This window comes from Seriola dumerili, unplaced genomic scaffold (genome assembly GCF_002260705.1).
Source record: "Seriola dumerili isolate Sdu_G_001 unplaced genomic scaffold, Sdu_1.0 BDQW01000149.1, whole genome shotgun sequence".
In the NCBI taxonomy this organism is placed as follows: domain Eukaryota; kingdom Metazoa; phylum Chordata; class Actinopteri; order Carangiformes; family Carangidae; genus Seriola; species Seriola dumerili.
In genome coordinates, this window is record NW_019174404.1 from 24332084 (window position 1) to 24356731 (window position 24648).

Genomic DNA, 24648 nt, shown 5'->3' on the forward strand with positions numbered 1-24648 from the left:
ATGGTATTGTCCTAACAAGTTGCATAACTGCACAACATAATCTTGTGGCCATAAATGGAAAGTAGGAATATGTATAAATGATCTATATGTTCAGTTTTCAGGCTTGACACAGATCACCTGCCCTAGAGTCTGACACAGTGTTTCATATATAGGGACACTTTACAAGAAACAATCGTGCAGCCCCCCTCTCATGTGTAGTTGGAACATCTCTACCCCACTTAACATCTGATAGATGACACATTGACCAAATCCAGTAGCAGTAGCTTCATCCAACATGTGCTCCTGGGTTCCACACAAAGACACAATCTTCTGGTGACTGGCTGCAAACTAATGATGTCATGTAGTTACATGCACCAGAACCAGAATATAACAACATTTGAGACACAATCTAATGACGTTTGTGGGGTTGTTTGCTCATGTTGCAGTCAGTGTTACCACACACACAGCCCTGATGAAGGAATTCAGCTGAATTCTGATCATTGCTTTATATTTAAATGTTTTCCAAGGGCTTGACAGCTGCTTGATTTTCTCTCTCCTGCTGCGTTGAGATGGTTCCATGCTGAGAATCGGGGCAAACGTCAACATGTTATAGTATTGCCACGAGGGACTGCAGAATTGGATTTACCCAAGGACTACAGTGTAATTTCAGAGAAAAAAAGAATATTTTATTTGTTATCAAACTGATGAAAAAAGGTTGCGAAAAGTAACAATTGTAACACAAAAATGTGAATTCCAGTCAAGAGAAAGACTGCACCTCCACATCATTAAATGACAATGGCAGAAAATGGCAACATAATGGGACAGTAAAGTAATGTCAAAACAAGATGTTAACTAATGATAAAGAAGTAACAAGACTATGATTTGAGGTGACCAGTCAAAAACACCATTTTAGCTTGTGTTTCTGTGACCTTAAAGCCCCACCCATAAGCCTGTTTGTCTTTCTTGTCACAAGTCTGAATTTATTTTCTTTCAAAAAGAAATAACACTAGTGTAACCCAGAACAAGAAAGCCATGATACAGAAGGATGGGCACCTTGTATTTGTTGGACAACTGCAAGTAGTTAAATATTCATGCAACTTTAGAAACATCTCTGGTTAGATCTCTAGGCTAACAATACATGTTTATTCTTTATGAATATCAATATGATTCTCCACATTCTGATTAAAGTCCTTCTCAATGTAAATTAACAGTTAACAGATTTCATCATGTCAAATACGCTGATAAACCATATGTTCAGTCTGTACAATAGAGGTACTAAAAAATTACAACTGTCATGGATATGTACAATTTCCTACCTACAAAGTACAACAGCTAGTGTGTAATAAAATATGTAAACAAATTTCTTGTTTTTTGACACAGCTGATTGTGACAGCAGATAGAATTCACACTTTCAACATTTGATTTATTTTGTATACACATTTGTTAACAGTGTTGTAGTACTGCATTTGTCTTCCTCCTGACACCATAGAAAAAGAGTACGATATGCAATGAACCAACATACGATTTAGCAAAAAGATAAAACCACCACTGGCTGTGCACCGTTTCTTTAAGAGATCATTTTCCATGGTTAACATTTTGAAGGGTTCAAAGTGAAGAGCAGGGCTAACGTCTGATCTGGTGATGAAGAGCTGTTTTGGCATTTAGACAAGACTGTATACTGGACTTTTACCCTTCGTATTTCACTGTAGAATTAGAATGGCATGAATCTTACAGTCTGCTTCTGTCCTTCTGACCTAGAGATCGGGCCACTTCTTTCCACATAGTATCAGATAATGAGAATCACTGTGATAAATCAGATGCCAGAGTGAACAGAGTCTATGATTTCTGCCCACCGCACAATTTGCTTCCTTGGATTCATTTTATACACAGAAAAGTTTTTTTTTTTTCTTGATGTTCTTCTTTTTTTTTTTTCTTTTGCTTAAAGCAAAAATAAGACACCACACTTGTATAATGTATAAACCATAAAATTTGTCATATTCTGATACAGCATCCTTTTTTACTTTGATGGTGTTCATGTGCTTGACCCCTCATTAAGCACTACATGTTGTTTACATGCTGAAAATGTAGAAGATTATGGACCTTTTGTAATTAACAATTCTAACAAAAGTGTTTTGTTAATGCCAAGGATCACTTCGCTCTAAAAGTCACTTAGGAAAATGGTGTAGCTGTGAAATAATTCTATACTGATAATGTCTCTCACCAGATAGAAGAGTAAGATCTCTAAAGTTGCTATTTAGCCTTGCCATTATGCTTACAATAGTAAGTGTGCTTTATATTACAGTACATATCATCAGTTCAACTACTCAGCACAGTATAAGATTATTCAAGTTCCATGTTATACCATCATTTGTCATAGCTCCTCACGAGGAAACTCATAAGTGATTAGTGCTTTCTCTCTTTTCTCTTGTGTTGACAAAAGTCTCACAGTCACACATAATACTCCTTATCCTTGTTTTTCTGTTTCTTGTTGCTGCCTTTCAAGCTCTGCTGTTTCTCCTTCATCACAGCGCCATTGCTCTGCACAGCTGAGTTGGTTATGTAGTTCCTGCTCTCGTCCACCTGGTAGGAGCCTTCATCCCTGTTCCTGTACTTATACATGGCATACAGAAGGATGAGGATGCACAGGGCAGCGGCCGCCACTATTCCGATGACCATCCCGGTGGTGCTGCTAGATTCACGGACCACTTCCGAGGGCCCTGGAACTCGCCTGACGCCCGGCTCTGTGGGGAGTGCTGTGGGTATATTATGGAACATTGGGGAGGTTATTAATGGGCCCCTCGGCTTGGTGCTGTCTACCTCAAAGGATGTGGGCAATGGAAGCAACACTAGGTCGGGCTGGGGTTTTAGCTCGCGGTTATTCATTTTGCCAGCCGGCTGTTTGGCCGGAGCATTGTGGAGGGTTGCGGTGGAGGCAGAGGTGGCGGTGGTGCGGCTCTGGTCGGCAGTTAGTAGTATAGCGGTAGTGGTAGTCCTACTGCGGTTTGTTAAGTCTAAAAGTCTTGGGCGTGTGAGCTTTGTAGCCACCTTCAAAGCCAGACGTGGACAAGGTCTTATCTGTTACCAAGGATAAGGTCGTGTAAAAATCTTCATCATCAGTAGAGGGCAGGTTAGACTTGAATGCTTCCCCAGAGCCATACCCCGATATCACCAAGCCATCATCATCACAATCATCGCTGCCTCGGTCCGACAAGCAAGGTACCCCCGCCTCAGTGGCCTTGGACAGGGACTCTTTGGTGGTCTCAGTAATGGTGAGGAGTGGGTGGTGGGTTGAGGGAGTGGGGATGAAGGGTGTACAAGGAGCTACAGAGGGGTGCGCTAATGGATCCTCAAGTACTGGGATGACTAACTCAGCTCCTGGGGTTGGAGACAGACAGGTTAGAGGGCAGCCTTGGAGTTTTATAAAATAAACAACACAGGCAATGGCTAAATCCAAATCCATTGCAAGAAACTTGGCATATCAATTTAAGAGCTCTAAATAAGCAATTTGAAAGAACATTGACATATTTCTCAAAAGGTTTAAGAGGTGTGCAAGGATGAGCCAGAAAGATCAAAGTTTCCTTTAAATTCAAGGTTCTAGTTCTTTCTCAATATCATTTAAGAAACATTTAAAGGAAACGAATCTTCAGTCTTCAAATGTAAAAAAATGAACTATACATGCTACTACTGATGAAAACGTACAGTCAAAAGATACTGTAGTCATTATTATTCTTTTCATTTCTCACTTTTATTGAATAAGAAAATATAAGTTTAAGAAAAAGTCTCATCTAAAAGCACATGCAGTAACATTAATTTAGATCAAATAAAATGTTTTAGTCCAGACAAGACCAACACAGATTTTCATCATGACTGAAATGAGGGACTCACAGTGTCACTGCTCAGTGGCTCAGATCATCTTAAACCTCTTGTTTTTTTACAGCACTCCACAACATTGTAATTATAGTTCTACAAACATTTCTCAGCTGTAGAGCTGTTCTGCAGGTCAATGTTGAAGTCAAGTTTCAGTGAGAGTAGACAACCGACCAGTTTGTAAAAATTGGATCGGATGTAAATCACAATCCATTAGTACTCAAGAGAAAGATTTGGTGAATTAGGATTGATATAAAATTGGATGCACACTCTAGAAAAAGTTTTGTTACAATAACCAAGCCAATTTTTATATGATAAAGTCCTCAGTCTTTATTGTCGTATGCAAACCACCTGTGAAAGCTAAATATTAGAAAATAATTGCACATCGTGACCTCAAATTCATTAGCAACAAATTTGTGCATATCAGTTTCATCAATTTGTTTGTTCATGCAAACTTTGATAGTTGTTGATTTCAACATGCTGAATGCCAAGTACAGATTATTAAGATAACTAATAACTGGTCATGTTAGTTTGATTACACTATCATCACAATTCTGATGGCACTGAGAACCTCCTTTGTTTTTTCTTTCTTCTTTTTATTTGTTTTTGTCATTTTTTCTTCATTGTTGTTTTAATTCAACAAAATACAACAAGTCTATTGTAAGAGCAGCTCTGTCACCAAGAAAAACCTGTTTAACTATAACTTTAAGTCAATGGCATAGCAAAGTCAGTGAATGCTCACCCCTTGTGAAATATTGTGTAAGATATACTTTCATCCAGTGTTTGTAGGAATGTGTTTATTTCTGCTCCATAAACATGACAAAGTTCATCAATGTGACTACAGAGCAGCACATTTCTCTTGTTTTTAAACTCAGAAATTTGTTTTTGTCATTCTTGCTTCTCTCTGTTATTTGACATTCACTGTGCAGGATGATGGATGTTGACAGTTTAACACTGGAGCTGTTTTCAAATCCTTCTGGTGGCAGTGAAAAGTCCCTCTGTGCTCACCTACAATCTGAAGCAGGATTTGTCACACACTACTAGTGTGGAAGCAAATCCCTCTCTAATGGGGAAGTAACAGTGTGATGTGGAAAATGGAAGCCTGAATTGCACATACATGGTTAATAATTCCTAACAACTAACAATCGTCATACTAGTCAGCACTTAGGTGTAGGACCTCACACAGGTAATGTAAAATGTACAGTACTAATAGTTTGAGAATTATTCACCATGTTTATCAAAAATAGGAAAGAAAGCAAGGTTCATTGTTTTTTTCATAAAAACATGTTGCAAGTTGTCTGTGACACTGTATGATGTTAATTTACCTACATGCACCTCTTCAGTCTCTGTAGATTCTGAATGGAGGCTGGAACAACTCGCTATAAAGTGAGATCAGCATTGTTCCTCCTCATGGATGTGCTCTCAAGCAGGTATCACAGGAGTGAACATTCAAATTACCATTGACATGAAAAATATCCACTGCCAAAACATTTGCACACTGAGTCTCTGATGCACATTCCACACTGTATATCAATCAAAACAAAAAGACTCTGACGGACAAATTACCACAAACATCAACATTCACAGGCACACAACTCTGTAGCTCAACAAAGGCTATTTTATTCTATATTTTCAAACAATATAAAGGTTTAGTTGTCAATGTCACAGGTTGATCAAAGATGCAGTTTGAAATATTAGAAAAGTGCCACCTCACACAGATGTGTGTCAGCTCACATTGGCTCTGATTCAGTCCGTATTTCTTAGAGGTAGTACATGTAGCAGTTTGTCTTCATATAGAGCCTCTATTTTATTTATGAATATATTCATTCAGTGATGTAAACTTGCTAAAGTTGCTACATGAAACAGCTACCATGTTCATTAGCCGCTTTTCTTTTAGTGTGAGATTTACATGGAGAGAATACATTTTGAGATGTTCCACTCCTCACATTTTACAAACCGCATCTTTAAAAACAACAATTCAAAGACAATGAAAACATACATACAATATATTGGAACTTACATCAACAAATTGCCCACATGATTTAGGCATGAAGAGAAGAATTTACAAAGGAAAAATTGTGTAAGAATGTTGGATAGCCACTTGGTACCGTTAAATGTCATTTTTCTCCATTGTAGAGTGTGTTCTATCTTAAAAGATGACGGTACAGGGAGGCAACAACACATACATCCACACCACATAAAAAATAAACACCATAATTCTGTTTTTTTATGTTTTGCTTTTTCCTGGTAAATAATTTGCTTTTACAAAAAATGTGTATCTACATTTTTTTCATTGCAATAGACTTCAGTATTATCTAAAATCTATTTATGTTACAGTTTTTGCTTAAATTATCATTTGTTCTTTAGTGTAGAATGGATGGATGACTAGTTTAATATCTCTAAAGACAAGGGAGAAGGTGAAGAAGGGGTGGGACCTATGAAAACACTACATAGGAAATGAGGGTGATGAGGGTGACAGTGTAAGTCAGTTGCCATGTCCATGTAAAGGCAGTACGAAGCGGTCGGGCGGCATTAGAGCTTTTGGCTGTAAGGAAGGGTGGGGATATACAAACAATGAGCAATGCCCATCTACAGAAAAGAACAGAAGAAATCTAACACTGACAAGTCTGACAAACCCTAAACTGCAACTTCTTAGCCATGCAACTCATTTGTTTTTTTTTTCTTACAATCAAAATATCATTCAGCAAAAATAATTTATTTTGTCAAAATATTAAAAAAAATGTCTGGAAAAATGGAAGATATCTGAGAAGAGGATCTGGAACTGCTTCACCTACTAATTTGTGGGCTTGTTTATATGTTTACAAAATGCAGGTGGTTGAACTGATTGTGCAGGTGTTGTTTTGATCTTTTACTTTTTTTGTTCAGTACTGTAGGAAATACAACACACAAGTTAGTCACTGAAGTAGTTCCAAATCACAAAAAGTCAAATTATATCAAAAAATATTTCACACTGTGTTTTAAATATTATCCGATTGACAAAAAAACCAAACCAAACATACGGAATAAGCCAAAAACCATAATCAGAACCAAAATGCCAGTGATCAATTGGATAAATGCAAAAAATATGACCAGTTAAAACTACCAAATGATATATGTTGAGATGAAAGAACAAAGCCATTTAAATTTTTGCACACACTACAACCGGATGCACACAATAGAAAACAGACACTGTTGAGAGAGGCACTCGACTGGAAGACGGGCTCCTCTCTCATGTGTTTCTTGATGATAAATCTGTCTGTAATGTTAGTCTTTAAACATGAACTGGCCCAGCAGTCTGGGTCCACATCGGAGAGAGATGGTACTGGCTGAGAATGGGTTATTATTATTAATTTTTGGTTTTGTTTTAGTTGTACTGCAGGATGTTGATGCATGCTTAAAGTAAGTTGCATTTAGGGAAAGTAGAAAAGAAACAACACAGCAAACTGAGGGCAGGTAAAACTGATTCATGTTAGAAAAATCTGAGACAGACACTGTGTCCCAATCCCTTACTCTAAACCAATCATGTAACAGGTCATGTTAAACTTTGTCCTAGCAAGAAACAATTTGATACGACATGCATGCAGACAGACATCAGTCAAACTGCAACTTTGTAAAGTTACGGCCAGTTCTCTGTGTCTCTTGACACAGTCGTATCTGTTATCATCACACATATACTTTGTCAATTTTCACCCCTAAACCCACAAAAAACTCAAATTCCAATTTTTGTGTAGTATGCAATTGGGACACAGCTCAAGTTTAATTAATAGCAGGAACAAAAATAAAAACACAAAACATATATTAATAATATTGTGTCATGTAGTATAATGTGGGATGAAGTTCATTTAGGTATGATTAGGAGTCAAAAGACAAGCTTAAAGCTGATATCCATAACACATGGTGTATATGTTGTGGCCCTGTGTGGTGGGGAGAGGTGTGGTAGTTGGGGGGAGGTGATCACAGCTGATCATAACCTCCCAAAACAAAACTTGTTCCAACCAATGAAATTAGATATGTTAGATTAGATAGTGTCTCAGTTATTGGCACTGTCGACAGGTGTGAACTGACAGGTTATGACCAGCTGATCAATATTTCTCAGTAACAGTTTATTACTATAGTGGGTCAAAGGGTGTTTTCATGCTTACATTTAATGTGAAATCTGAAGGGGCTCGTCATGCAAGTTACCACTAGAGGAAGATCGCTCACTGACAACATACCAACAATAAAACCTCAATTGATTCAACACAGTATCTTTACCAGTAGGCATGTAATGGAAACTGGGTACATGTTTTACATGTATTTGAACTGTGGTTTAAGCTGTGCTCACATATACAGTAGATACATCAAAACAAGCTCCATGTTGTTCTCTGGCAGTAGTAAATATCTGCACTTCACAAATGTTCATCAGAACAACAGTAAATCATTATTACAGCAGAAGCTCTCATAGGCGAAGTTGTAGTATGTTTTACCATTACTTCCAATTTTGAGAGATACTAAACATTCACTGACTGAGTGATATTATGGATACCAGCTTTACCTCCACAATGCCTTTTGACATATAATTCATTATTTTGTCTAATGCTACCTACATGCTTTCCCCATGTAGGTAAATGTATATAATCGGAGAGGAATTTCATAAGATGGCACATGTCTGACTATGCTCAAGTAAAAATGAATGGAGACCAGTGGTTACTTGTGGGCAGGAATTGTATTAAGAACATATGGCATATTGAAAAAAATGGTGTCTGATTTGTTATTACTGCCAAAAGGGTCTGATACCAACTGTGATTTAAAACAAGCATACGTGTTATAGATTCAATGAAACCCCTTTTGACTTGAAGTGTTTTAACAATGTCCCACAAGTAAAACAACCCCATATTTTTTTATAAAATTCCAACTTTAGCAGCTTTATTTTTTTATCTCTTAACTTTTGCAATGGTAAATCATATGCTATTATTATGTTATTATTTTCTTATGGTGGTGCCTTCTTGATAATTTAAGAATTATTAATTGTTAATGATTTGAATGTATTAATCATTGTGGAACCATGTTGCTGGCAAATAGCATCTATGTGATCTTCAGCGGGGTAAACATATTGGCTGGGACACCAGGGCCAGTTTTACATTCAGCTCAACTGGCTAATTAAATGATGTGATTGATGAGGGTTGATTATTATTATACTGATGCTGCTCAGCTTGTGGGGACTTTGTCGACTATTATGTTCATATTACTTTATTTCTTCAGGAAACCGAGGTCACTCTAAACATTGCTACAATCTGCCTCTTAAAATGAGCTGAGAGGTCTTTAATATAAGTTGAGGAGTTTATTACTTCAGCACCACGGACAGCGTCATGGTTTCATCAACACACAGCACAGTGAGGTTGTGGGCGGGAGGGGGAGGATGGAGGTTAACAATAGTTTGTGCTACATGTCTATGAATAAACTGGAACTGGAATCAGTCAAATCACCATGTATCTTTAACAAGTATAATCATAATCCATAAAACTACTGACTGTATAATTGCATATAAACCAAATGACAGAGTCAAATATGACAAAAACATAAAATTACCTGCTAACTCCTTTACGTATCACAGGTAAACTAGTCTTTCTCCTGTAGTAGAAAGTTTAGCTGCAACGGTTGGAAGTGTTGACACAGAATCTACGTAATGCAGAATCTACGTAGCGTCCCCTCAACTGTTGCTGCTTAAAGTCCCTAAATTCCACATCAGGAGGAGGTTGCGGTGGATGGATAAATATGAATATATAACCACATTGTTATTATTGTAACCATGACAACAAAGATCATCTAATGTTGAGGAAGTAATTATTTTAACCCAAACCACCATCTTTTCCTAAACCTAAGCAAGCACTACCGTAATTATAAGTAACCATGGGGGTGATCAGCACACCGCTCTTGGTACAGTCCATGTTTTTAGTAAGGTAACCATGACAACCAAGGTCTTGCAGGCATGCCGCCTATAGGGACGCTACTTCAGGAGACACTGCTGGGTCGTATCAGAGGGTTGAAAAAAACGACCTGCGGATGTTCAGGTTGGAGGAGTTGTTGCTTGACAGCTGCTGCTGTTTGTCTGACCAGCCTATACAGAGTCTACTCTTCTCTCTCAGCCAAAACACACAGCCAGTGTGTGTGATTTTGTGTGGTTCATTTGCTATTTTGATGGTAGATCAATCATCATTGATAGTGAATCTTATCACATGAAGACAGACAACCATGAAGTGAACACACACACATCTGCGGCCATATGCAGAAGAAAAGTGGGGGGGGTTTCTGTGAGTTTATCATTATAATGACAATAGAAGAAAATAATGTGTGTGTGCATTTAGTTTTCTCTAGACACAGATAGTTCTGAGAAACCTAACCTTAGCGCAACATCAAAAACCCAGTTTCCACCAAAACAACATTCTCACTCACAACTCGCTCTGGAGTTTAACGCTCCCCTTTAGTGTCTTTCTTTGAATGAAAGAATGAACCACTACATTTACTAATGGCAGTGGAGTCTACAGGTGGTGGTTGACCTGGATGACTGTCAAACCAGGAACCAGGGTTTGAATCCAGAGTCTGTCTTTGTTTAGGTCTAGTCTCTCAGCACTTGGTTAAGCTTAGGGGAAAATTGGGTTGTGGTTTAATACAGAAGAGGTTTAGTGTGACTTCGGAACCATACTACTGGCTCTCCCCATATACAACAGTGAGCTGCTTGACTCGTGCATTAACCTTCACTGCAGCAGAAAACATTGTGCTGCCCTGCTGAGAAATTATGTTAAACCTGGTGTGTGTAAAAGGTGATGCCATCACATATCAACTCACCTGATGATCACAGTAATACATTGACAATGCTGTCATGGACACTGCAGATTCGAGTGATAACTCTCTGTAGGCTCATCATTACCAGTGCCCCTTTTGACATTATTTCACATTGTTAGTTGATACATCAAGACCTGAAGGATCTATTTTCCCTGTTGCACTGGATGATCCATATCCCTGTGGAAAACTACCCTCATGATTTTACATCTTTAAAACCATTCTGGACAAAGGCTGTGGAGACTATTGAAAATACAAAATTGACTATAGAAATTGGAGCCTTTGAGATGGTGTCTGTCTTCACATTGTCATTTATCTGATCAATTCTTAAAATTTGTATTCATTTAAAAAAAATTTTTTCCTTTTTTTCTTTTTCTTTTTTTTTTTTAAACTAAAACAGATACAATTTGAAGAAGGCTATTCATTCACTCTGCTTAATAAACAAGCAGACACTTGAGGTCCTAGGTCTTATGTGTATGAGTAGTGAATTTAACCATTTACTAATAACAAAGGTGTTATTGTTATTGTGATATTTTCTTGGTTCTTACCTGCCTGGTTGTTTGACTTAGAATAATGCAGCCTAATTATTTTAATTATGTCAAACAGGCAGTGTGATGATACTATGGAAAATCCATTTCAAATTTAGAGATGAATTCATCCACAAATTTGCAGCTAAGAAATAAAATATCTGCTCTGTCAAACAGCAGCATACACAGTGAGCAGTATGGTCTAGCTCAGGAAATGAAACGTTATAGTTATTATTCATTTCTTTCACACCACAACAATATAAAACTTTTAAGACTTTTCACAGATTCTCAAAAACAATGTCACGTGTAATCAGTTTTGTATAAGGAAGAGGTAGTTGAAGATTTTCTAAAAGATAAAGGCCCTGTAAGCTGCAACGCAACACTGCAGTGCTTCAGCGTCACAAAAAAAACAAAACAAATTAAAGACAGATGTGATAATGTCCAGTTTTGATAGTTTGAAGACAATCAGTATTTCAGCCTCCTGATTGACAGGTCCATCTTATATAACATTCTGCACACTGTGAGTCATGATTACTGTCCAGGGTGTTGGTCCTGGGACCTAATGATGATTGTTTTAAACCTTTGTGTTAATTTTGGAATCTTTGGTCTAAAAGACAATTATATTGATTGTTTCTAACAAAGAGTCACATAAATCACATCAGTCAGAAATATTTCCTCTTAATAAAACTGCACCCCCTTTAATTTTCTCCACCAATGTCCCACGCTGGTGCTCAAAGGTGCTCTTATTGGAACAGTTGTTCAATACGCTAGCTCATACAACTTGGCCTCATGTTATTAGTTTAATTAGGGCTACACATCATCAGATTCAGTATCGTGCTGCTTAAGTTCTTCAACTGCCACATAGCTGATATATGTTCATGGTAAAACTGTTTATTTAACAACTCTAAAAATGACTAATTAGTAGCGATGCCCCGATTGATTGGTTGCCGATCATTATTGGCCAATTTTCATTAAAAATAAGTGATCACTACATTGGCATTAATGCTTCTAGTCACCGATCACCTGTGGTTAGTGTGGTGTCTGCAGCTGAGAGAAGCACTGTGTGCTGTGTAGTGTAGCCCTGCCTCCCACCAACAGGCCGCCAAAACGGTCGTGTGGAACGTTTACAAAGTGTGTGAGACTGATATAATGTACGCCATCTGCAATGCATGCCATGCATTTTTTTTTTTTTTTTTGAAAATGAACACGAGAAATCAAATACACACATGGCCACAGCCATGTTCTGAGGCATATTTATTTTATTTATCAGACTATTTGCACTGTTTGGCCTATTGAAGAGGTTTAATAGTTTTTTTCAGTCTGTAATGATAGTAACTGCTGTTATAACAAAACAAAAAAATGATTGGTATCTCACTCATAGATTATCGGTATCAGTGGCAAAAAAACGTGATCGGAGCTTCCCTACTAATTAGCAATTATTGTCTGTATTTTCACTTCTTTGTTCTGTTTCTTGTGCTGTAAATGTACTGCTTTGTGCTCTTTGGTGAAGGTATTACATTTTTTTTCAATGTCAAGCGGAGAGACCAAAGAAAATACATATATATCACAGGGCAGGATCTGATCTTCATTCAGCCCCACGGACCCCATCTCAGTAATTCTGAGGTGAGCGCCTCAGAATTAATGTCTTCAGTTTTTTGTACCACCTGTGGGTCCCCTGCAGCTTTTGCTGTGTCTACAGTCTACATGAAGTTAAAAAAGGAGTGTGTTTCACATTTTACCAGATGACAGCTACGATGTGCACTTTTGAGGATGGAGAAGTTTCCATACAGCTTTTAGCATTTCATTTTTTGTGAAAACAACCGGACAACGAATTGTGATTGTGCTTTTCCACTGAACTGGTTTCTGATATATAATGTGAACGAAAGGAATATGTTTTGAACAAGAAATTGCTGAAGTGAGTCTGAAAGAGCTTGGCTAGACAATAATCTAATTTAAAACCGTATTAAATATGGTTGTATGAGTTTTTAGTAACTGACTGGTTAAAGAAATTAACCTGGGCATTAGCAGCAAAGAACTATGTTGTTTATTATTGGCCATGGGTTGTTTTGTACTGAAATCATATTGTGTGAATCAGAATATATGGTCTCCAAGACAAAATAATAATAATAGAACCTGTGTAATTGTTGATCAAATATCTATAGTTTACAGTAGTAACTGTTTAAGAACTCTTCTAATTTGCCATCTTATGAAATGAGTAGAAAGGTAAGGAGAACACAGAATTACAACAGAGAACAGAATCACTTGATAACGTCTCCAGACAAACCAAACATACAAACAGCCACACTGACAAAATAAAGACAGTGTGGGGTAAGATAGACGACATTCGATGACGCTACGACCGCCAAAAAGATTTCCAACTGAAACATGTGCAGACAAAGCAACCAAGTCAGCCGAAATGGGGGAGCATGGAGTCAATCAAAATGCATGCAGAGACATGATCAAAGGTGACACTAAAGAGAATGAGTTGAAGAGTTTGCTGAATCATAGCACCAGTGATTGGTACCATGATTCAGCAAAGTGGAAAATACAAGAGTTTGTATGTAAAATGGAAAAAAAACAAGAATTTGTGGCAAGAAAAAATCTTTTGATGCCATCCACACTAAAATTTTCAAATGCAGTATATTATTAGGAAAGTTGGTTGGAAAGGAAAGACGCTGGAAGACTGAACATAGTTTTCAATTACATCTGCCATCAGTTACATAAAGAACTTTCATGACAAAAAAAGTCAATGGCAAGAAATTTTTTTTTGCCTTTTTATTTACTTTGAAAAAAAAGAGATGTCTTTTATCAAAAGCTGCATGGTACAAAGCCACGTGGTCCAGAATATATGTGGAGACAATTATCGCCCACCAAAAAATCACGCCACACATGATGAGGCCAAAACAAAAAAATGTGTTTTTGGATAATTGGCGAATAGACGGGAATTATGTCTTAAATAAAATCCAGAAAATATAAACCAAAACAGGAAATAGCATTGACTCCTCAAAAGAACAAAGGAAATTTAAAATCAAAGCATGCCGCTGTCATCGTCAAAGTGATGTAAGTGTTAGAATGGTGTGAATTTCTGTGTAAACACATGATTGGATGACTGGGGCCCTGTCGTCTTTCTTCACAAATCCCCATGAAAATCAGGCCTGACAGCACAACTTAAACCCATTTACACCACAACCTTTCACACTCGTTGAAAAAAACTGGGAATGACCGTAAAGATCCTACTGGAGATCCTACTGGTGGTCAACAGAACAGAACTAAATCCCCACCAGTCATTGATTCATATTACCATTAAGAATTAGACTATCAGCTCCTCACTTAAAAAAAAGAATCTGATTTTAATTAAGCAAATGATCCCTGAAATGTCACAGAGTGCTACTCAGTCATTAATCTAGCTTTTTATTTGCAGCAGCACTGTTTCAGATGCAGGATATTCTTGAGCTAAAAGTCTATGATGAATAGGGCTTAGAAAAAATCTTTTCTGAAAATGTATTAGCATAATGTTATTTTATTCTGAGTAAGTGTCCTTAACTTTTAAATAGTAATTTGTCATAATGACAGAGAGACTGAAATGTTATTTACACCCATCAGAAGCACTTTAAAAGGTAGTCTATTCAGATAAAGCTTTCTCTGTGGGCATCATAGTTCAAATAAACACTATTTTTTAAAGGCTATAATGTAATAAAATCAAATAATAGGCTATAGAAACTATGCTCTGAAAAAATTGTCCATTATTTAGCATGAAAGTGACGACAAGGCTGTTTGCTGTTCTAAAAATGATATGGACATTCCCAAATTCTTTCAAACTGACTCTCTAAGTTATTATAACAATGCTTAAACATTTTTAGAATTTCTTTTATATTTAGATACAAAAAAGACAGAATAACATGTACACCTAAAAGCAAAAGTATGACCCAAAAAAAAGCTTGTACACAGAAATTCAATGATATCTGTTCTCTATTAAATGTACCAACGTACGCCTCTATGGAAAAACACAAATGAAAACAAAAGTAAAATATATCAATGTAGTCTAGACAGCACAATCTCTGAATGCTGAAAACAAACTTTAAGAACAGAAACTGGCAAAATGTATTATTTCAAAATGAAAACTTGTAGAGCAGTGAATGGCAGGAGCAGTGGACTCAAACACCATGTGACACATTTTGCAGCATCAGTGCAGAGAACATGGCTCACCATCATACAGATTTTGCACATTTGTGATGACATGTAAAACCCTCATTATTCCTCTCAGCAGACAGAATCTGTATGGTGACCATGTTAACCACTGTGGAAGACCCCATGAGCAAGTGTAGCTCATGATATGAATTGCCTTCGGTGTTACTGTTGTCAACTAGTAACTTATTAAATTAACTTTCTGCATAGTTGATGCAGGTCAATCGTTTTTCAATTTGAATTGAATCCTGAACAATCCAGCTTCCCCTGGATTGGGTGATGTTTAGTTATGCTTACTGTTGCTACATTGGCTGTTTCATGAAGTTACACTTTGTCCATTCATGGGGGTGTGATGCTTTGAGGATGTCTTTATCCTCTGGTGCAGATGAATGAAAGCACAAAGAAAGCAAGCAAATGCAAACTAACCTAGCCCACCTGCATGGCTAGTTTCACACTCCTCCAGGTCTTCGTCATCACTCGAACACTCTGCGGATGACACAATGTCATCTGCCGTATGCTTCATGGGCAGAACGTTGGTCATCAGAGGTCACAGCCACAGCAAAGATACCCAAACATAAAGAGCCACCAGCAAAAACAAAGAGGACACAAAAAGACAAGGGAAAATGTACAAAACAAGTTAGAAGGTGAGCATGAACGTTAAACTCTCACTTTGGAAAAAATAGTTTGACAAAAAGATCTTAACTCAAGGTTCACTTGTTTTTGGTTTTTCATGTCCCTACCTTGTGTCCCTCAGTTGATACAAGTTTGATCAGTTGCTATGGGAATGGCTCAGTTATTATCACGTGACCTAAATAGGAACTTTGACCATGGGTCATATTTGCATTTATTTATTAGATGTTTTATTTCCTGGAGGCGGATGCACTATAACTGAGAGAACTGCACATCAATTAACCAATGTACTGCATCACAGTATTTATATTGACTGCTAATTTAAAATGCCTGTCCCTAGAAGGGCCTTTAAAATAAGATGTTTACAGACAGTTAAACTATGTGGTCGACCTGATAAAGACTTGCTGGCATGCACATACAGACACATACACATATAGCCTATATACATATGACTTCATGATTGATGGTTTTTAAAAAATCCTTCATTTTGATTTTAAAATGTTGATGATTTTGGTCTGGCTCTCTGTAGGCAGTGTAAACCATATGTCAGCTGTGTTGTAAGAAGAGATGTATTAAAGATTAGAAAAGAGGTATTCCTAATCGATCCAAAGGTCCAGTAATGGTCACACCATGTCACAGAGAACATGAGGGCCTGGCCATGTGAAGATTTGCAGATAAGATTTGCATTTGCAATTCTATCAATAGTCTTCAAAACTTGCCATGTTCAGGTTTATTGGGTTGCGACAATGGTGTTATCTTACTGGCTTTTTGTCAAATATTTTTATAGTACAACTGAAAATCTTGTAAGCTAGTAACAGTGGGACAGTGGTCTTAACATCTAATTCAGTAGATATGGGCTGTCTGTCAGAAGAAAAACATTTTTGACATGAAGTGTGAAACACAAGTCAATGAGCTAAAGCTTCCAGGTGTATTGACAACTTGTCTGTAACTGTAATAGCTGTATCATCCGTGTAAATTTAATGAGCAGCTCCTTGACATGATGCAGCAGTTTATTAATGTACAGATTAAAGAGTACTGGTTCTATGCGATGCCTGTGGGACTCCTGTCTTACACTTTAAAAGAGAGAAAAGACAGTTATTTTTTATCAATTTCTTTTCTTTCAGGTCAAAGAAGGCTGAACTCACCAAATTACCTTTGTATGTTTACATTTTTTCCAAAAGGAAAGAATTCACAGTCTTAGTGGAAGATTTCAGTTTGAACTTGAATTGTAATTGCTGCAGGTAATTAGTCATTTTTAGGTAGCTCATCAGTTGCATTGCCACAACCTTTTCCAAAACCTTAGAAGAAACATTTAAGATGATGATTGGCAGGTAATTACCCAGTTCATCAGGTGATCCACTTTTCCCGAGCCTAATTGGATCTAGTTTTACAGTAGTACATGTTCATCACATGTTGTAAGAAGGCTTTAAACGGTTCTGTAAACTATCGTCAGTGCCACTAGATGTTGCTCTAGACTAGCAGCATCTCAGACCAAAATAAATGTTTGGTTGGCCACACCTCCGGCCTCCATTCAGTGTAAACCCCCCACCCCTACCCCTTCCTTCAAGTTCTCAGTCAAGGTGTTACAGAGCCCAGCGAAATCGTCCACTAAACACATAACAAGAAGCTTAACTGAATAAAGTTTCCCTGTGAACATGACAGCCAACAAAAACAATCTAACCACAAGCATTTGCCCCATGCTAGCATTGTCGTTATATGTTCCACAGCAATGCTTACAGTTAGTCAGCTAGCGATAGCAACATTTACCAAACAAATTCATAATAACAGTAACAGCAAGTTAATGTTAACATGTTTACTGTAGCTGATCACTACTGAAAATATAACATTATGTAACATTATGAACCATCAAGTTACTGACACATGGAGGAGAAGAGAAACCTACTCTGAGCCAAGCTGGATCCTGTAGCAGCTCGTAGGATTCTCCTCCCAGTAAAGCCAGACCAGTATTGGCTCCATGGTTGGACTGGGATTGAAATTCAGCCTAGGACTAATCGACTAGGACAGGGTGCACAAATGACACTGCTGGAGCAGGTAAAGACTTTAAAAACTTAATGGATGTTTTGACGATCCACTGGCCAACCAGGATATGAGTCCTCATGTCCAGTCCACCTGTGCTCTGGTCTTGTCTCTTTCTTTGTCTGGAGCCTTTCAGACAAAAAGCTGGTTTGTTCAGTGGAGGAAATTCTGGAAGGTCTCTTTCACCTGAAAGCTGCGTACTACACGCATACTACACTGTGCCATCTTGCACTCAGGATGCCATTACTCCATTATATCGCGTTATAGAAAATAGTTGTTTGTCCTTGTATTATTGATTAAAATCTAATTTACAGAACCTTTAATATTTTGATGGTCAAATATTTCCCAAGGCTTAAAGTGATAGGATCAGGTTATTAGACACGAGGTTGTGCGAGGTACTTATCTGTGGTCAGTGTATTACCTGCAGTAGATTCAGTTTAGAGAAGCAGCAGGAGCACCAATACAGGAGCTGAGAGACTCTAAAGCTGGGTTTCCATATGACTTTTGCAAATTTCATTTTTTTTTTTTTTGGAAAATTGTGTTAATGTGTTTTGACATAGTTGTACAGCTTTTAAGGCTATTTGATACAGAGTGCTGTGATTCTGAGTTCTTGAGATCTGTTGCCTCTGCTACTGCAGAATCCTCAGGCCAGTCCTGACGGCACTGGACTACAGGTCACATGGGTCGCCTGGCCCCCAAAAAGCTCCTTGGGTGACGACCAATTGAGGCTGCTCACATGTGGTTGAGGTGGACAGTTGTTATTCTTAAAGATGCATAGAGTGTTAATAAGACAGACAGCACATTCTGCACAGAGCTCAACAAGCAACTCTGACTCTGCCTCCTGCACCATTTTGATTCTTATAAATCTTGTTATTCTTCTAGCTATCTACAACATATATGTGCAGAAGGTATCATCCGTCTCTCTGTAAAGATAGTCTCTGGTGTCAGATATCAATGTCCTCCTTGAGCTTTTTCTGGTCATCCACTGACTCCTGGTCAGTGACTTTTGACTTCTTTCCCAGTGTTCAGTCACTCCAGTTTCAACCAAGTCATACAAATCCATGAAAGATAAACAAATACTTGTTTTCACAGAACAATATTACACTTATTTCCTGTAAATTGGTTCCACACATTGTATCAAATACATGTTCTGCATATACTTTGCTATATTTATGTAAAGGTTTTTTTTTTTACTTTCCAATTGTGCAAGCAACAAACTTTCCTTTTTCAATTGCCATAATAGTAGTGCGATTTTTATTAATAAGAAGGAATTAGGGGATAGAATGCATGCATGCTACATATTTATAATAAAGGTTGAGGGCTATGAAAATTACGAGAGTTTCCCGGGAGACACTACAAAGGGAGGGGAGGGCACTGGGAGATTACCTTGAAACACGGGAGGCAGGTGTGTGGGCAGGTATGCTTTAAGTGTCTCTCGAAAGGTGTCACCGTCCCTGTGCTCTGCAGTAGTACTAACTGACTCACCTGAGTAAATCCAGTTTGTTTGAACAGAACCTCACTCTCTAATCTAATCTAAAGTGAGTTCATTCTAGTCAGACAGTTGTTCCTGCTAACCTAGAATTACTGCAGCTCCAGTGCATTCAGAAAGTATTGATTAAAACATGTTGTAGTGTAGTACACGTTTTAGTTCCTGTTTTCAAAGGTTTCTGTTTTATTTAGTCTTAGTCTTCGAGCTCATCATTAAATAATTTTCATCATAGATTTCATTACCAAAATAAACACTGTCCACTGACCTCAGACCTGCTGCACCTCCCTCCCCCTATCCTCCTCCTGAATGACAGCATGTTGTCCTCTGTCAAATGGGACTTTTGATGTGGAGGTTAGAGTTCAAGCTGAGGTAATACTTTATGTAAGTGTGTTCCCTGTACACTGTAGTCTTTATGTCTGACCAAGACTGTGGCTGAAAAACACTTGAGTTAACAACCTTGAGTTAAGATTGTTTTTTGCCAACAAACCTGATAAGTAAAAGGTAATGCATGACAAAGAAAATTTGAAGAATAGCAATTCTACCAAAGCATATGTTTAGTACAGCTGCCTAACTATAAAAGCCTCAGTCTAGTTTGCTTTGGAAAGCTTTTAATGTGAAACAGCAGAAGTTCACTTTGCACTAGCTATTACCACAGTTCAAATATATCCAGTACAACCCTGAGAGCAATTAGTAAACACTAAATAATATGTCTATGTGACACTCCATGTCACTCCTGAGCCCATCAGACCATTACTCAACAGACTATAAAGATTCCACTCTATGCCCCAGATACCAGCCCGAATGTCCATTTAACCTCCCTTTTAAGGTTTTTCCCTGCTTATCATTTTATTGTGTTGCAAGTTGTATATTTGATACTAAAATAACTCATGTAAATGCAACAAAACGCAAACATGGCTGTCTATGAACTAAACTGAAACTGGTGTTTGGCTGTCATAACAAATTACATTGGTATGAATGAGGCTTTGACGAGGTTGGACTTCTCTGATCACAGCAGGACAGTACATCACAAGGTATCATAGTGTACTGACGTGTGGTTGACCATTTACAAAACAAAAGAAGTTGGGATGTGAGGGGATGTAATGTTGTGCCCACAGGCATCTGTTCTGATCAACTAACTGCACACATGGTTGATCTGCTGCTGATTGATCAACAATAACCTGCATGCAGGGTGTTACATGTTTTACCTTTGAGTTACTTTGGGTTTTCTGAGTATGTCTTCTGTCATATGATTAATTCCCTGTGGGTATACTTATTATCAAAGTCTACCAATACCTGTACCGTTGAAGAGGATCTGTGTTTCCGCGTGGTAGTGGTGGACATCATGGTTGTAGTCTCAATGAAGGTTGTGGACATCTCTGGAGACATGGCTGTGGTCCTGGCTGAGCCTGCCACACTGGGCACGTCACCTACCAACCTCACACTGCCGTTAATCTTGATGTTAGGGTTGCCATCAGCAGCCATGTTCAACACCTTCAGGCCATTATAGTAAAGGCCAGACAGCTGACCCTGAAAGGGCCGCCCACGATCACTACCGCCAATTGCCACTGTTGCTTGAGTGTTGAAAATTGTCAGCTGCCGTCCTACAGGAGACATTCAGATGTATGATGTTTCAACAGAAAGTAATTTAAAACAAAACTAAGGGCCTTATTTTCATGGTGGAGCAACAACCAGAACAAGCAATGCTTCAGCAGTTGAAATTCTCTTTGCTGATGCGTCGCACTTTAATGGCCAGTCCAAGGAAGGTGATTTGAGGGAAGTTGAAATTACTGATTCAACTTCTCTTGGATAAATATGACCTGGATGACTCAGAGTCTTCACAAACACCCTTAGTGATCAGTGCACGGAGTGCAAGGAATGGCTCAAACAGGAGGTTAGTTCAAGTGAGGCAGTGAGTTGTTGGTATTTTGGTGGAAACTGGGTCTTATAGTAGTCTCTCTCTGTTCCAGCTTCACTTTGCTGCCAATTTGGTCATTTTATCAACAAGATCAAACTAAATGACGGAATAATGCTAAACATTTTTAAAAATAATTTCAGTTAAACAATCAGTAGGTGTATTCAAATACACATACAAAATAATATTTAGTACACATTGATCTATAAATGCATACAGACAATTCTTCATGTCTGTTTAAATATCTGCAGCCATCTGAAGGTGGCAAGATGATCTGAGAGATGTCAGAGTGCAGACATGTTCACTGTTTTACCTTGATTATTTCACCAGCAAAAGATCACCTGAGGCCTGAGGCCTGCACTACGAAGCAAGTTTAACATACCCATGATAACTTTTAGTTATCTGGTTTATCTGAACCTAACATTGACCATCCTGGATAACCTAAAGCAGGTTATCGACTGGCTCAGTTAACTCTGGGTTTGACCTGTATGACTACCAGTTCATGTGAAAGAGGCAGATTTTTTTTATTTTTTAAGAAACATCATCAGAACCATGAATAAAGTACTTATTATGATATGAGAAGACACACTGATACATGCAAGTAAATTCAGTTATAGTGACATCATTCAACAAGCTTAGGAGTTCACCGTAAGTTACCGTTGTGATTTACCTCAGTATTAAGTGACCTACCGTCAGAAGACTGAAAACCCAGAAGTTACTTGGATAACATTACATCCTGCTTCGTAGTACGGACGTCAGATCAGTAAGAACTCATTATTGTTGCAGTTGTCACATGTAGGAAACAACAGAGGCTCATCAGTCCTGTGTATCATTGAACTTTCTTTCAAACTTGACATGAATGTGATGATGAATTCCAACATGAGAATTATGACTGAAACAGCATCAGATTGATGTAATCATATAAACAACTATTAACTATTTCTATTGTCTTGTACTAACAGTTAATAGTTAAGTCGTTAGTAAAAGTTATAAACCAGCTGCTTGTGTTGATATGCTGGAAGCATCTTACCATTTGTTGAGTCACAGTTGTCATATTTCACTGTGACTGACTCAGCTGTTGTAGACCTGTGTGTATTTATTCATCACCACACACATTAATGGACATACACAAACACACATTGTGTTCCCAAGACCTCACACTTTGTTCTGGTTGTTGCACTTACATAATTAAAATAGGGCCCTCAGTGGCTATAAGAATATGTATTACATTTCATAATGTTGAGATTTCTTCTTAACTCATTACTTACTTAACTCATTCATTCAGTCATAGTAATTATATAGTAAATTATTTGATAGTTAATTGGTTCATTTATTGACACTTATTTAGTGCAGTGTGTTACTGCATTAATGTGGGATATTCTGGGTTGAAGTGAGTATCACAGAAAACACTAATTAAAATTCTTACTTGTTTTTTTGAAACTCTAAAATCACACAATTCATTTAATCCTTGAACAGAGACAATGAGCTTCTCATTGTAGAAGTGCAGATGAGATGTCATATATATATATATATATATATATATACATATATTTATATCAGTATAGTGAAAACACATATGAGCAGGAACAGAAATATGTTGCTTTGAAATTACCTTTCTCTTGTAGCCACTCTTCTACTGGTCTGGCGTATTTGAAAGGAATTTTCTTATTGGCCATTTGATAGCGTTCAATGTCGCTGTTCCCTTCAAAGTTTAAGAAGACATTTATAAAGACATTTATTCATCATCAGCATCTAGTCACATTTCCCCCAACATTTACAATATATTTAAAGCAGTTTATCTGGAGATTACATTTTTATTAAACCTGTTTTTGTTACAACTTAACTTAGACTCATAATATTTGGTCTTTGCACACAAACAAACAAAACAGACAAAATTATATATGGGAGAGGGGGGACAATAATAAAATATCTGGGTGAAAAAGGATTTAAAGAAGGGGCTCTGGCATGTTATCACCAGCAGCTCATCTGTGTATTTACCCTTTTTGATCAATGAAGAAGAAATAGGAAGTTATTTTAATGTGATGTCACCTCTGAGTGGCATAACAAATCTACAGATGCCATAAAATGGGTGGAGCAGTTATACTGAGCAAAACAAATATATTAAAGCTGCAAGTGGCAACTCGCAGGTCCTGACCCTTCACTGAACAAAAAGAAGCAGCTGAATCAGCCAAAATTAAACCTGTGAGCAGCAATGAGCAGGTTTAAGACAAAGACAAAGCCGAGCAGGGTCAGTTCAGGTAGTTCAACACTGTTTCTGGAGTGAGACCAAGCCCATCTGAAGAGCTTCAGTGATTGATTTCACTCAAAGCTCCACCACTTGATTCAAATGATGCGTTGGCAACAAGTGGCAACAAGTGGCAGCAAGTCAGGTGCATGTGACTTCATTCATGAGACTGTTGAGAGAGTACAGAACCAGCACCCTGATGAATTCATTGCAATATCAGGGGATTTTAACCATGTCACTCTCACCTCTCACCTGACTGGCTTCATTCAGTATGTTGACTGTCCCACAAGGCAAAATAGGACACTGGATCTGTTGTATGCAAACATCAAGGAGGCCTACACTGCTTCAGCTCTACCACCACTTGGAAGATCAGATCATAATCTGGTTTTTCTTCAGCCTTCCTACAAGCCCTGTGTGCTGAGGCAGGCTGCAACCACCCGCTCATTCAGGACCTGGACCCCGGAGGCCAGTGAGTGCCTAAAACATTGTTTTGAGTGCACAGATTGGAATGTACTGTTGGAGTCATAGGAAAATGATAACAGCAATGACTCTGACCTTGATAGAATCCTTGAATGTACCACGGAATATATTAACTTCTGTATGGACACTGTAATACCAGCAAGGACTGTACACTGCTTTCCAAACAACAAACCCTGGATCACCAGTAACATCAAGACCCTCCTCAAGCAGAAAAAGGAGGCCTTCAGGGATGGAGACAGGGAGAAGCTCAGGTGTGTGCAGCATGAGCTGAAGAAGAGATTTAAGCAGGTGAAGGAGGACTACAAAAAGAAAGTAGAGAGGAAGCTGAAGCACAACAACACCAGAGAGGTGTGGAAGGGGATGAGGACCATCACTGGCTATAAAGAGAAGAACAGCCAGGCAACATCGGGTGATGTGGACAAGGCCAATGAGTTCAGTGAGTTCAACCTGTTCTACAACAGGTTTGACACAGCCTCAC

General features: G+C 38.0%; 1 protein-coding gene across 9 annotated transcripts in view; it reads right to left on the reverse strand.

Moving 5' to 3' along the window:
- Window positions 1-640: 640 nt before the first annotated feature.
- nrxn3 (neurexin 3) overlaps window positions 641-24648 on the reverse strand; it is a 266887-nt gene continuing 242879 nt past the window's right edge. For 2 of the 9 annotated variants that reach the window (XM_022750981.1, XM_022750987.1), the window contains 4 exons: window positions 23058-23147; window positions 20827-21134; window positions 15804-15894; window positions 641-2732 (listed from right to left, as the gene is read on the reverse strand). In XM_022750981.1, the coding sequence (XP_022606702.1) occupies window positions 2428-2732; window positions 15804-15894; window positions 20827-21134; window positions 23058-23147 (794 nt within the window). In that variant the 3' untranslated portion in view covers window positions 641-2427. Of the gene's footprint in view, window positions 2733-3266; window positions 3355-5504; window positions 6392-15803; window positions 15895-20826; window positions 21135-23057; window positions 23148-24648 lie in introns of those variants that run through there. The other 7 variants (XR_002665284.1, XR_002665283.1, XR_002665282.1 and 4 more) reach the window with 7 other exon arrangements.